This window comes from Syngnathus typhle, linkage group LG8 (genome assembly GCF_033458585.1).
Source record: "Syngnathus typhle isolate RoL2023-S1 ecotype Sweden linkage group LG8, RoL_Styp_1.0, whole genome shotgun sequence".
NCBI classification, from domain to species: domain Eukaryota; kingdom Metazoa; phylum Chordata; class Actinopteri; order Syngnathiformes; family Syngnathidae; genus Syngnathus; species Syngnathus typhle.
Window position 1 is genome coordinate 12,474,620 of NC_083745.1, and position 15,138 is coordinate 12,489,757.

The window sequence follows — 15,138 nt, forward strand, 5'->3', positions numbered from 1 at the left end:
GGTCTTAACTAGGCTGGATGTAATTGTTTTTGTTGGCGTTGATTTCTCCGACTGCCCGTAAACGCACCACCGCGCTCCGTGCGCGCACGGGAAAGAGGCGGCTCTGCATGGGAGAGACGTTGAAGAGGAATAAAAACACCCTTGGAAACCAAAACTTGCCCCTTGTCGTGACTCGGAGCCGCAACAAATGTTTCGGATTTGTGTAGGGTACATTGTGACAGACAGCAAACGAGCAGGTGATCGAGCAAGCCTTGTCTGATACGAGAGCATTGCGGTCGCATGGAGCGTGTTTGAAGTGAACAGCAGAGAAGAAAGGAACAAGGCAAAGTGTTGTGAAATAAAATATTACCTGTAATACGGATTTAGGTAGAGAACTGAACTCTCGCTCTTTATATAGCTGACGTGTCTTGCGCATCCGTTCTGCGCATCTGTAATGGCGGCCTCCGTATGATATCCGGTTTGCGTGTGTGCGAGAGCAAGCGTGAGAGAGAGCGCGAGAGAGAACGCTCAACCGTAGCGCGCCGCCGACCGCCCAACTTATTGTGACAGAGCCGTCGCTGAAATTTAGAAGATATTTTTAAAGTCCTGATGTACTTTCTAAAATTTAAGTGGACCTCAGTGCGCACTGCGCAGGGAGCTTAATTTGGTGCAGCGCGCCGGGCGCTCACTGTCGCATTGCTTAAAGAGCGCCTTTGTGTTTTAGGATGAACAGCAGAGACCAAAGGAACAAGGCAAAGTGTTGTGAAATAAAATATTACCTGTAATACGCATTTTGTTATTTGCTGATTGAAACTGCTAATTAAACTGTGAATTGAAACTAATAGGAAGAAAACAACTCTCGCTCTTTATATAGCTGACGTGTCTTGCGCATCCGTTCTGTGCATTTTATTTCACAACACTTTGCCTTGTTCCTTTCTTCTCTGCTGTTCACTTCAAACACGCTCCATGCGACCGCAATGCTCTCGTATCAGACAAGGCTTGCTCGATCACCTGCTCGTTTGCTGTCTGTCACAATGTACCCTACACAATTCCGAAACATTTGTTGCGGCTCCGAGTCACGACGAGGGGCAAGTTTTGGTTTCCAAGGGTGTTTTTATTCCTCTTCAACGTCTCTCCCATACAGAGCCGCCTCTTTCCCGTGCGCGCACGGAGCGCGGTGGTGCGTTTACGGGCAGTCGGAGAAATCAACGCCAACAAAAAAAATTACATCCAGCCTAGTTAAGACCATACCAAAGACTATAAAAATGGGACCCATTGCCTCCCTGCGTGTGTGACGGTCATTGGGACTTAAAAAAAAAAAAAAAATTCTTTAAAAATTCATAAAAATTGGGTGCGTATTATACATGGGTACAGGCTTTTTTCCAGCATCAGCATGCCATTTTTAGGGTGCATATTATACATGGGGGCGCACTATACACGGAAAAAAACGGTATCTATTTTTTCCCTATTCGCCTGCAGCGTCTCGCCTTAAGTTGACAAAAGTAACACTGCAATACATAATCGAATAGGTCCTATTTCAAGTTGAGACAGTTGAAATTCACTGTAGAACATTTTAACATTCAAAATACTCATTCAGTTAACACTTTAGTTTAAGTAACCTGTTTGAAGAGTTTTAACAAGAACAGAAATGACAAGAACATACAGCTGGTCAAAGTTAATCATTTTAGGAACTAAGATTTTTGTTGAGGAAGAAGAGCCTTATAACATTTTTTCCTTTTAGGCGGCTTCTTCTTTGGTTTATGAGCTCTCCTGTTTTCGAGAACACCCTTTCTGAGGGAACTGAGGACGCTACAATGCCCAGATATTTTGATACAAGATGGCTGAGGTATGGGTACGCTTGTTCGTGATCTTTCCACCATTGTAATGGGTCATGGTCTCTAGGGATTAGTCTCTCTTCCAAGTAACGGCGCATCTCAATGTGTGTATCAGTGGCTGCAGTGCGGTGCTGTTGTGACAGCTGTGCATGTGTGTCAAAATCAGACCATAACCCTCTTGCTGTTGATATGGGAGGGCTTGATGCAGGGGTTGGAGGCACAGGTGACGCTGCTTGAGGTACAGATGAAACTGCTTGAAGAACAGGTGACACCGCTAGAGCTACCAGTGACGCTGCTTGAGGTACAGGTGAAGGTGCTTGAGGTACAGGTGAAGCTGCTTGAGGTACAGGTGAAGCTGCTTGAGAACGAGGTGACGCTGTTTTAGGCAAATTTTGATTTTTCTTCATTTCTGCAAGCATTTGCCTTTTAACATTTTCTACATTGTCTTTGCTGCGAAAAGCAATGTTTCGAAAGCGAATGTCCAGGAATGTGCATGCAGCCATAGAGTAAAACGTTTCAATAGCATGAAATCTGCGTTGGCACTGGCGTATCAGCTGCCCGGAAAGTATGTTCTCTTGATTCTCTGTAGCAGCCGTAGCTTTTAGAAGGACTGAAACAAGATGAATCACCTTTGACATGGACACTTGCTTTGAGGAAGAGATCTCTTGCGTTGCCTGTTCATACAGTCTCAACGCTTCAATGGTAGGTTGGATCAAGTTCATTTCTTCACTGCTCAGACACAGGTCATTCCTTCCAAGAATGCAAAGAGTAGTGGTGACTGCTTCCCTCTGTTCAAAAAACCTGTCCAACATGTAAAATGCAGAATTCCATCTCATTTCAACAGACTGTATGAGTTTATGCTCAGGCATGTCCAGTTGCTTCTGCAAGTTTGAAAGCTTCTCTGTGGCTTTGGAGCTGTGGTGGAAAAATGTAACAATAGCGCTACATTTGTGCAAGAGATTAACAATTTCCGGGACAGCTTTAATGGCATAAGATAAGATAAGATAAGATAATCCTTTATTATTCCCTCAATGGGGAAACTCCTATGTTAGCAGCAGTACACGTAACATATACACACACACACGCATGCGGGGAAGGGGGTAAAAGATTTAAGTAGAAGGTATATATAATTAAAAAAATATGGACAGTGTATACAAAATACACAATACACAATATACAGTGGAGATAAAAAAAATATTAGATAAAAAAATAGTCCAAAAAAAGTGCAAAGAAAGCAGGTAAAAGAGTGTGAGGTAGACAGATATTGCACATAGTGTGATTGCACATATGGTTATTGCACGTTATTGCATGTTATTTTGTCCGTTAGCTACGATGGTCGGCCTGGTTGTACAGTCTGATGGCAGCAGGGAGGAAGGACCTGCGATGCCTCTCGGTGGTGCATCGTGGGTGACGAAGCCGGTCACTGATGGAGCTCTCCAGGGCTCTGACAGTCTCATGAAGGGGGTGGAAGACATTGTCCATGATGGAGGACAGCTTAGCCACCATCCTCCTCTCCCCCACCACCTCCACCCGGTCCAGACTGCAGCCCAGGACAGCGCCGGCTTTCTTCACCACCTTGTCCAGCCTCTTCCTCTCCGCTGCAGTGATGCCGCTGCTCCAGCAGACCACCCCATAAAAAATGGCGGACGCCACCACAGAGTCATAGAAGGTCCTCAGGAGGCCGTCCCTCACTCCGAAGGACCTCAGTCTGCGCAGCAGGTGGAGTCTGCTTTGGCCCTTCTTGTATAGGGCCTGAGTGTTAACGGTCCAGTCCAGTTTATTGTTCAGGTGAACACCCAGGAACTTGTAAGAGTCCACAATCTCTATGTCCGTTCCCTGGATGTTCACCGGCGAGGGGGGGACTTTGCGCCGGCGGAAGTCCACCACCAGCTCTTTCGTTTTCCCAGGGTTAATCTGGAGGCGGTTCCGCCGGCACCAGTCCCCGAATCTGTGATTCAGTTCTCGGTACTCCATCTCGTCTCCGTTGTTAATGAGACCAACGATGGCGGAGTCATCCGAGAACTTCTGGAGGTGGCAGGTTGATGTGTGGTGGGTGAAGTCAGCTGTGTAGATGGTGAAGAGGAGGGGGGCCAGGACGGTCCCCTGTGGAGCTCCTGTGCTGCAGACCACCGTGTCAGACACACGGCCTCCTGTCCTCACAAACTGCGGTCTGTTTGTGAGGAAGTCCAGGACCCATGATGTCAGCTGCTGGCAGGCTCCAGCATGGTGCAGTTTGTTCCCCAGCAGTTCTGGCTGGATGGTGTTGAAGGCACTGGAGAAATCATAAAACATGATCCTCACAGTGCTTCCAGCCCGCTCCAGGTGAGCCAGGGACCTCTGCATGAGGAAGATGATGGCGTCCTCAACCCCGATGCTCGGCCGGTAGGCGAACTGCAGGGGGTCGGCGGAGGAGCTCACCAGGGGGCGCAGGTGGTGGAGGACCAGCCTCTCCAGGGTCTTCGCCAGGTGGGATGTCAGGGCCACCGGCCGGTAGTGGTTGAAGTCACTGGGGCGAGATGACTTGGGCGAGACTGGCATCTTTCACCACCAAGTTTAACGTGTGGGCAAAGCACGGGTAGTGGGTCCAACCAGCCTGGTGAACTGCAGCCACAACATTGGCACCATTGTCTGTGATGACTGCTGCCACTTTCTGAGTAATGCCCCAATGATCTGTAATTCTTTTCAGCGCTAAACTAATGTTAGCGGCAGTGTGCTGTTCAGTAAAGCAATTAGCTTCTAGGACATATTCTACCATCTGCCAGTCGTGCACAAAGTGACAGGTCACTGTCAAGTAGGACTGGGTGCTTCTTGATGTCCACATATCTGTTGTTAAAACCACACTCTCAGCATTTTCTAAAGTTCTCTTCACCTCATTGCAGAAGGCTGTGTACATGTGCGTTATAGTTTCTTCTTTGATCTTTTTGCGGCTAGGCATTTTAAAACTTGGGTCAACGTACTTCATAAGGGCATTAAATCCCCTGTCCTCCACTATTGATATGGGCTGGAGGTCCAGGCAAATCATCTTGGCAATCAGGTCTGTGATGTTTCCTGCTCTTGGAGAGTCATCTATTGAATTTTGTAGAAAAAAGTATTACGTCATGTACATGAATTATTAACCTTTTTAGAAAAACATTAATGAAAGATGCATATTAATAGTATAACTTTAATTAAAAGGAGCTATTTAGTTTTCTCTCTCTCTCTCTCTCTCTCTCTCTCTCTCTCTCTCTCTCTCTCTCTCTCTCTCTCTCTCTCTGTTGTTAGGAAAAGGTTTTGTCTTTTAGTATAATGTAAAAAGAGACATGGTACCAACAGAGATGCAGGGCTTAATCGTTATGAGCAGCAAAACTATCAATTTGTAAAGCCACTGGATACTTACTTTTAATATTGTTATACTTTAGTGTTGTTTATAGAAAGTGGAGTTACAAATAAAACGTATGGCGTTCGACCACAAATTGAAAAGGGGAAAACTTTATTTATAAATGACTGACTAAAGCGCAGTAATTATTGCTTCAAATAGCACATCAACCACAAATGCTTACGATTTTTGGTTAGCACCTGTTACCTGGATATGTCTTGCCTTTCTGAAACGCTGCTTCTAAGGTACTTTGGTACCTTGGCCTCGGAGTCGGTGTGGCTGCAGGGTTTTCCGTCGCTGCGGCACGTTTCAACTGCAGCTCTTTATGAACCTCGGAGTGAATTTTGCTTAAATGTTTAGTCAGGTTTGTGGTGTTGCCACAATATTTAATTGTTTTGTGACAAATTTCGCAATTTGCCTCGTTGTTGTTAAGTAAACTATAATATCCCCAAACCAAACTTCTTTTGCGCTCGGACTGGGTCGCCGCCGTGGCCATGCTTGTTTGTGTTTGTTTGGATTGGAACGGGGGGCGGAGGAGGAGGGCTTGGCTTGTGAGAAAAGGGGGCGGGAGCAGAGCAGAGCAGGACACGCCGGTGCAGCAGGCGGAAGGAAAAGTAGTGCTAGCATGAGTGCAAGTCGTCAAATTGGAGCAGAAAAAAATGAGGAAAGATATAATTAAATAATTGTAAGTATCCACATTTTAGCTAGGGAGATCGATACTCAAAAATGAGCAGCCTGGATCCAAGCTGCCCTCGTTACAGCAAACCTGAAGACAGAGGTACCGTTTTTTTCCGTGTATAGTGCGCCCCCATGTATAGTACGCACCCCTAAAAATGGCATGCTGATGCTGGAAAAAAGCTTGTACCCATGTATAATACGCACCCAATTTTTATGAATTTTTTTATTATTATTATTTTTTTTATTTTTTTTTTTTTTTTTTAAGTCCCAATGATCGTCACACACGCAGGGAGGCAATGGGTCCCATTTTTATAGTCTTTGATATGGTCTTAACTAGGCTGGATGTAATTTTTTTTGTTGGCGTTGATTTCTCCGACTGCCCATAAACGCACCACCGCGCACGGGAAAGAGGCGGCTCTGTATGGGAGAGACGTTGAAGAGGAATAAAAACACCCTTGGAAACCAAAACTTGCCCCTCGTTGTGACTCGGAGCCGCAACAAATGTTTCGGATTTGTGTAGGGTACATTGTGAGACAGCAAACGAGCAGGTGATCGAGCAAGCCTTGTCTGATACGAGAGCATTGCGGTCGCATGGAGCGTGTTTGAAGTGAACAGCAGAGAAGAAAGGAACAAGGCAAAGTGTTGTGAAATAAAATGCACAGAACGGATGCGCAAGACACGTCGGCTATATAAAGAGCGAGAGTTGTTTTCTTCCTATTAGTTTCAATTCACAGTTTAATTAGCAGTTTCAATCAGCAAATAACAAAATGCGTATTACAGGTAATATTTTATTTCACAACACTTTGCCTTGTTCCTTTGGTCTCTGCTGTTCATCCTAAAACACAAAGGCGCTCTTTAAGCAATGCGACAGTGAGCGCCCGGCGCGCTGCACCAAATTAAGCTCCCTGCGCAGTGCGCACTGAGGTCCACTTAAATTTTAGAAAGTACATCAGGACTTTCTTCTCTGCTGTTCACTTCAAACACGCTCCATGCGACCGCAATGCTCTCGTATCAGACAAGGCTTGCTCGATCACCTGATCGTTTGCTGTCTCACAATGTACCCTACACAAATCCGAAACATTTGTTGCGGCTCCGAGTCACGACGAGGGGCAAGTTTTGGTTTCCAAGGGTGTTTTTATTCCTCTTCAACGTCTCTCCCATACAGAGCCGCTTCTTTCCCGTGCGCGGTGGTGCGTTTACGGGCAGTCGGAGAAATCAACGCCAACAAAAAAAATTACATCCAGCCTAGTTAAGACCATACCAAAGACTATAAAAATGGGACCCATTGCCTCCCTGCGTGTGTGACGATCATTGGGACTTAAAAAAAAAAAAAAATAAATAAAAAAAAAAAAAATAAAATTTTTTTTTGTACCTATGTATAATGCGCACCCCGGATTTTAGGACAATAAATTAGTTAAATTTTGCGCACTATACACGGAAAAAAACGGTAAGTGATTTCTCAAGTATCTCCCCTCCAACTTCAAATTTGATTTTGGATAAACATCTTCAATAAACACTGACGCATGTGCCTAGTTTTTTTTTGTTTTTGTTTTTAACCTGGACTGATGTGTTTGTGTGCAAATTATCATTTCCAAACTGGGTAGCGGTTAATAGAATACTCTAAGATTCTGCCATTTCATTTACTATACTCGGTTAAAATATTGTCCTGTTGTTGCAATGGTCTTTTTCTGAGGTACATTCTGAAGAATTTGAAATGAATTTACTCCATTAGATGCATGAAAATGAAAATAAGTTGTAAAACAAGCATAGGCGGCACTTTTAAATCTGCTATATTGTTTTACCCGTGAAAATTAATGCTGTATCATTGGAAGGCTGTTCAAAGTCTGCGCGCAAGGCTTTTGCACGAGGAAAATTGGCCGTCCATGTGTGCACAATGGGACAAAATGTCCACCGCCATCCCCATGTGCTTGCAATTGAAGACATTGCTGGTTTAAAGTCAAAGTGGATACACAAACAAAGAAAGGAAGATTAGTAAAATCACATGCTACAAATACAAGCAACATTTCAAGTGTCTTTGGCCGCTTTCGGTCATCCGTTTTGCAATTTGTCCGAGTGAAGGCAAAGTGCTTCGCCTTGTCGCTAAATGCTGCAGTGGGACATGCGTTCGCCAGATTGACAAGAACTTTACACATTTTTTGAATTTTTTTTCACAGACTTGGAATGAAATGGAAATGTGTATACAAAAAAAAGATCCGAAAAATTCCTGATTATTATCGTTTGGCACTTTCTCTTTCAGAATGAACAGAAAAGTCATCAAAGCCCAAGTGGTGGGGATGCGGCGCAACATTCGGGCCAGAGCGTGGAAGTCAACCTGTGAAAAAGATGGGCATTATGAAAACGTAACTGTTGCCCTCTGTGATGGTAAGACCGCTTTTAAGATGACTCTTTTCAGTCATCTGGCTCGCCGAGTCACAGAGGGCAACAGTTACGTTTTCGCCCATTTCATGGCGGAGACCAACAAGCCAAATGTGCTGCTCTGTCAAAAGAGCAGCAAAATATACGTCAGGGCGGAGGTGAAGTGCAGCGATGCCTTAAGGGCTGAGGCACGCGCACTAATTTTCCCCCCGTCGTTGGCAATGCCCCTCAGCGAGGTGATCAGAAACCCTCTTGAGGGGCTGGTAAACGTTGAGGGACAGGTCGAAAGTGTAAGTTTAATTCACCTACATGTTAAATATTTATTTAGAAGTACTAAAAATACAAAATTTACAATAATGTAACTGTTGCCCTCTGTGACGACGAGAGCCTATAAAGTAGTTCTCTTTGAACACTTGGCAGCCCTCGTCACAGATGGCAGCAGTTACATTTTTTTAAACTTTGGTGTGGACGAACGTGGCCAAGGGCTCCTCACCAAAGCCGGCTCAAAAATTTTCATGGCGGCGGAAGTCCAAACCAGCCCACAGCTGGAAGAAGAGGCCAGGGCCCTGGTCTACCCCAAGTCAGTGGCATCATCTCCTCAGGAGGTAGTGAATAAACTACCTGAGGAGATGGTGTCACTGGAGGGCGTAATAACCGATGTAAGTTACCTGCAGCCGCAAATGCACATATACACACGTCTTTGTGTTCACCTGTGAAGACATGATGCATGTGCAATAATGTACATGCATGCGCATGCAAAGCCAACACCGACACACACACACGCCAACACCGACACACGCCAACACCGACACACACACACGCCAACACCGACACACGCCAACACCGACACACGCCAACACCGACACACACCGACACGCACACACGCGCGCACACACACACACACACACACACAATATCATTGAAATCCTCTGTTTAGTACTAAGGTACCAAAATTTTTTTTTTTTTTTGGTCATCTCAATTTGCTCCACTTTAGATGCGTCCAATCCGCATGGTGCGCCAGAGAGGGAACAACCTTGCGCCATTTCGGGCTTTGACACTCAAAAAAGTAAGTAGGCATTTGTACTTCCCCTGTTGTACCACTTTGCACACACTTTTTTTAAACTACCGCAGGATGAAGCCGCTGTCAAAATTGGCCTTTGGCGGGAGGCTAATCTCGTTGAATTAAAAGTAGGGGGTTCCTTCGTTTTCACCCACCTGAGTGCCCGGGTGAACGATTCGGGAGTAATGCTCCACTCTACGACTTTCACAGAAATAAAGGTTAGTAAATGGCTTCATAGCAGTGGAATTTAAATGGTGCTTGCTTTTTGCTGATTATTCCCTTTTCCAAGATCAACTGGGTTAAGGTTCCCAATCTATTTTTCCCATTACAAACAATGGAAAAAAAATTAATCCGTTCCAAGACTAAATAAATCCCTTTTTTCATTTTTTTTTTTTCATTTCTTCATTTTTGTCCCATCGCGCAATTGCAGCGTTACGCCCAGCGTGCAACCTTAGCGCGCTGCCGACCGCGCAACTGCTCCGCGCTGGTCGCATTATTGTGACCGTCGCTGAAATTTACAAAATATTTGTAACGTCCTAATGTACTTTCCAAAATTGAAGTGTACCTCAGTGCGCAGGGGGCTTAATTTGGTCCCATCGCGCAACCGCCCGCAGCGCGCCGGGCGCTCACTGTCGCATTGCTTTAAGAACGTCTGTGTTTTAGGATTGCTTTACTGCTCCCACTTGCTTTATTTAGAGGCATGATTAGCCTTTAGTAAACTTTGTTTTCCATTCATAAAAACTAATTAGATTTTTATTTTATTCAACAGGCCTGCAACTCCAGCCTCATCCTAAATGTCTGTGGTATCCTCTATGGGGAAGAGGTGGTGGAGGTTGTGTCCGATTCGGGCGAAGTGACAAGCATCAAGCTTGAGATCTGGCAGAAAACTTTCAGCCAGCCCCCGAAGATACCACAAGATGGGCTGGCCATCACTGTCACACATGTGCAGGGTGACGTGATAAAAATTGAATGCGTGAATGAATGCATGGATGAATGCGTGAATGAATGAATGCATGAAGGAATGAATGTCGATGCATAATTGTTCAAATTAAAATTCAACCAAATTCTCCAAATTTTGTTTTTCAACGTAATTTCTACATTTTTCAACTGATTCGACCCATTCCAACTTTCAACTGTTCATCATTTTTCTACCTATTCCACAACTTCCCAAAAACTTCACATCTTTTATTTTGAAATTCACACCCAATTCTCCAATATTTCCTTTTTCCTTTCTCTTTTCTACATTTTTCAACCCATTCCAACTGTTCATCATTTTTCTACCTATTCCGCAACTTCCCACTTACCAAACACTTCACATCTTTTATTTTGAAAGTCACACCCAGTTCCTTTTTCCCTTCTCATTTCTACATTTTTCAACCGATTCAACCCATTCCAACTTTCATCTGTTCATCATTCTTCTACCTATTCCACAACTTCCCACTTACCAAAAACTTTACATCTTTTATTTTGAAATTCACACCCAATTCTTTTTTCCCTTCTCATTTCTACATTTTTCAACCGATTCAACCCATTCCAACTTTCAACTGTGTATCATTTTTCTACCTATTCCACAACTTACCAAATATTTCACATCTTTTATTTTGAAATTCACTCCCAATTCCTTTTTCCCTTCTCATTTCTACATTTTTCAACCGATTCAACCCATTCCAACTTTCAACTGTTCATCATTTTTCTACCTATTCCACAATTTCCCACTTACCAAAAACTTCACAGCTTTTATTTTGAAATTCACACCCAATTCCTTTTTCCCTTCTCATTTCTACATTTTTCAACCGATTCAACCCATTCCAACTTTCAACTGTTCATCATTTTTCTACCTATTCCACAACTTACCAAAAACTTCACTTCTATTTTGAAATTCACACCCAATTCTCCAATATTTCCTTTTTCCCTTCTCATTTCTACATTATTCAACCGATTCAACTCGTTTCAACATCATTCTGCAGCATTCCTTAAATATTTATTCAACTTCACCTTCACACGCAATTTCTTCAGGAATTGCAAATTCTAGTTTTAAATGTTTTTCAACTCGTATCCTCACCAACTCAATGTTTGTTGTTTCAGTTTTTCCGTGTTTCCTCCACATGTTCCCTTTGTCAAGACAGGAGTTTGGCCCCTGCGGTACTGAACCTTGATGGGATTTGGCCTGTCTTGCCAGAGAAATGACACAGGTTTGTGAATGTGTTCACGTCATTCACTCTTTAGTACACGGATGCCAGTTGTACATGTTTTTGAAGTATTGTAATGTGATTTTCAAAAATGAGTTCATAATGATATTATATTGTAGCACAGCGACAGCCAAGTCTTTCAAAAGGACTCGTACGATGGAGGCCAGCATCATGGAACGCAAACTCCCAAACCAGCGTGGCAATTGTGACTTCTGCTGATTCTTCTACGGAACAATCAAGGGCACCTCTGGCAGCTCTTCGCTTTGACTTTGACATCTACCTCTTTTATTTTTAACATGCTGTCTTTTATGTGCCCTCTCTGCATCCATTGCAGCCTGGTGATTCTGAAAGGGGGATCCTCCCATCTGTGGTCCCTTCTCAAGGATTCTCATTTTTCCCCTGGTGTTTTTTGTTTTAGTTTTTCCTTGCCCTTTTGGGAGCTTAAGATCAGGGGATGCTTTGAGAATAATTGCCAATTTGTCTATGTAAAGCCCTTTGAGACTGCTTGTGATTTAGGGCTATGTAAATATATTTTACTTGACTTCTATGGAAAATTGTCAGGAAGCCCTTTTTAGTTTTGCTGGTTTTCCTCACCTCCATGTTTTTATTGTATCTTCTTGGGTATTGCCTGGCCTTTGACTGTTGGAAACTTGCCCCTCTGGTTTTACTCTTTTAAGTCTCAAATACGTACAGTCTGTTTTCTGTTCACCTTTATTTATTTGTTTGATTGCTTATTTATTGTTTAATCATACATTTATTTGGTTACTTTTTCAGCAATGCTTTGAACTCTGAAGTCGTAATCATTTTGATTTGCACAATTGTTGGACTTCATACATTTCTTTGCCTCAAACCATGTTTACATTATCTTTTGTATATGTATCTCAAGTCTGTCTAATACAGGGGTGGGCAAACTACGGCCCGCGGGCCACATCCGGCCCACGGGACCGTTTAATCCGGCCCGCCAATCCTGAACAAATTGTATTATTAAACTTTTTTTTTTTTTTTTGGTCATTTTGCCTGCAATGCCTGCGTTTCCCCAGTAGATGGGGAAGCGCTCGCCTGCGCATTTACTACTGGAAGCCGTGTCAGAAAGCTCGGTGAACACTCACAAGTGCGTGTACGTACTCAGTAGTACGGACATGGCGCACTCGCACTCTATTTGTATCAGTCCCGAATTTAGAGCGTGGGCTGTGATGACAGCATTCTTGTAATTCGCGCGCTGAGCTTTCAGATGCAGTTTTGCGCTAAAGCCACCCACAAACCTTCCCCTGGAATCCTTCCATTAAAATGAGTCGCCCAAGTAAAAGTAAGGTGGACACAGTGCCGAGCGTTTAAAAGAGAGTGGCCAATTTGGCTCGACGTACGCAACGTGACGTTCAGCCACATGAACGTCAACATCAACCCGTCAAAGATCGAGGTAAACGGACCAACACCTCGGATCTCGCCTAAGAATTGCCACAACAAATTTTAGTCCAGACTATGACGCACTAGCAAAAATGGGAGACTAACAACACTGTTCCCACTGAAAATGAAGGGGAGGCTCTCAAGTTTGTTGTAAAAAAATGCATTTTGAATATGAGTTGTACACATAGCAGGGATTAAAACTAGCGACCATTTTCATTTTCAAACAATGCAGGATGCTCAAGGACATTGATGCACCACCTGTTTGCGACTAATCTTAACCTGTAAAGTTCATCGCTGTGCGACCCTCCCCCACCGTCTGTTGTCTTCCGGGTTAGAGCACGCTGGCGTCAGATTTGTTGACTCAAGAAAATTTGATCACATTACCCCAATACTAGCCAACTTACATTGGCTCCCGGTCCATTTAAGATGTGACTTCAAGGTTCTTCTATTAACCTATAAATCGCTGCATGGCTTAGCGCCTGCATATCTCGTCGACCTAGTTGTTCCTTATGTTCCGTCTCGTAACCTTCGTTCGCAAAACGCTACCCTTTTAGCGACACCGAGGGCTAAGAAAATGTCTGCAGGCTCTAGAGCATTTTCTATTCGGGCTCCAGAGCTTTGGAATGCCCTACCAATGGATATTAGGACTGCTACCTCAGTAGAAACATTTAAGACACGTTTAAAGACACATTTCTATGACATGGCCTTTAACTAACTTGTAGTGGCCGATTCGGCTGGAGTTTGTTTTCTCTCCCTCTCCACCCCCTCCCTCCCCCCTCCCCGGCCGGGGAGGTGGTTAGGTGGCACCCATGCTGACAGCGGCTATCTGGATTCTCGTGGGCCAATTCAGGAAAGGGGAACTGCAGCTCAACCTCCTCGAAGAGCACTGCCAGGACAATTGAGGGCTCCTTCGGCAGCCCTCTGCTGTGACATGGACATCCACTTTTTATTTAATTGATTTTCATGTTGTATCATTTGTGCCCTCTCTGCATCCATTTCAACCTGGTGATCCTGAAAGGGGGATCCTTCCATCTGTGGTCCCTTCTCAAGGTTTCTCATTTTCCCCTGCTAGGGGTTTTTAAGTTTTTCCTTGCCCTTTTGGGAGCTTAAGATCAGGGGATGCTTTGAGAATAATTGTCCATTTCTGTCTATGTGAAGCCCTTTGAGACTGCTTGTGATTTGGGGCTATACAAATAAACTTGACTTGACTTGACTGCCGCTTCTGTCCCGGACCGTGTCCGTTACTTGTTTTCCCGTTTTCAGTCCACCTGTCTCTTCTTTTATTTTTTCTCGTGTTGTCTTCCGTCCACCTCGCTTCCCCGCAGCTCCGCTCTCACCTATCTGTCTCCTCTACCAACTACGTTAGCCAGCTAGCCAACAGCCAACTGGACAAAACCACCACCGGACCCTCCTGCCTCCCGACTCGGAGCTTGTGGCCGCCTGCTGCGGACTCGACGGCAGCTCTGGCCCAGCTCTCTGGCCTTCCGTACGGCGTCCGCGGGGGACGGGCTCCACTCCCTGCGGGCTCGCCAACCGTGGCTCTGCTGTGTGCCGCCGTGGTGCGTTGGGGCCTGCCGTTCGAGCGGGTGCAGTCGAGGTCGACTGGCATCACCACCTGGTCCACTGCACCTTCCACACGAGGCTGGGAACCGTCGCCGCTACATCTGTCCGGCATTTCCCCGATGGCTCACCCATCTCCTCTTTTTGGACTACCAACCCCCCGTCACCCCCACCTCCCGTACTGGCAACCTCAACAACCTCCGCTCCCGCCCCTCCTGCTCCTCCATCCATCCCCTTTGCACTGCTGACCGATGTCCTGTTAACTATAACCTACTGTCTCTCCCCTCCCCCCCCCTCCACTCTTTTTTTTTATTCCATGTAAAGCGTCTTTGGGTTATTGAAAAGCGCTATATAAATTGAATGTATTATTATTATTCTTATTATTCTTAAGGCTTACTTTAAGGAAGTGTTTCCCGTTTCCTCACCTGTTACCAGGTGTTTGCGAGTTAAAACTCTGGTCTGATTTTCAGATACCCCTCACCGTGTTGCCGTTTTGATTACTTTATTTGGGTGTATGCTTTCACCGATTCTTCAAGATGATATATTTGGTCAGAATGTTTGCCGTTTGATGTGATCTCATAAGGTAAACATCTTTCATTAATCTGACCCGCAGGCACTGAAGTGATGGAGACTGTTATTCATAATAACAGTGTCGGATTTTATGAGAATCACTGATAGCAGTTTTTTAGTGAATTATTATTA

The 15,138-nt window shown here is 44.6% G+C and overlaps 1 protein-coding gene across 3 annotated transcripts; it reads left to right on the top strand.

Moving 5' to 3' along the window:
- The first annotated feature begins 5,719 nt into the window (after window positions 1–5,719).
- Window positions 5,720–12,473, top strand: LOC133158302 (uncharacterized). Of its 3 annotated transcripts, none has more exons than XM_061285407.1 (7): window positions 5,720–5,854; window positions 8,105–8,513; window positions 9,218–9,289; window positions 9,355–9,501; window positions 10,053–10,233; window positions 11,369–11,475; window positions 11,592–12,473. In XM_061285407.1, the coding sequence occupies exons 2-6, from the start codon at window positions 8,106–8,108 to the stop codon at window positions 11,437–11,439; spliced, it is 879 nt and encodes a 292-aa protein (XP_061141391.1). In that variant the 5' UTR covers window positions 5,720–5,854; window position 8,105; the 3' UTR covers window positions 11,440–11,475; window positions 11,592–12,473. The 3 variants fall into 3 exon arrangements, with proteins under 3 accessions (XP_061141391.1, XP_061141392.1, XP_061141393.1); XM_061285408.1 differs by having other exon boundaries at window positions 5,761–5,947; XM_061285409.1 differs by lacking the exons at window positions 5,720–5,854; window positions 8,105–8,513 and adding an exon at window positions 8,543–8,882.
- Window positions 12,474–15,138: the final 2,665 nt, after the last annotated feature.

Bases quoted from the DNA above. Each gene is read 5' to 3' on its own strand.
- LOC133158302 (XM_061285407.1), top strand. From the start codon at position 8,106: ATGAACAGAAAAGTCATCAAAGCCCAAGTGGTGGGGATGCGGCGCAAC. The intron at 8,514-9,217 runs GTAAGTTTAATT...GCTCCACTTTAG, and splicing joins TTGAGGGACAGGTCGAAAGT to ATGCGTCCAATCCGCATGGT. The intron at 10,234-11,368 runs GTGACGTGATAA...TTGTTGTTTCAG, and splicing joins CACTGTCACACATGTGCAGG to TTTTTCCGTGTTTCCTCCAC.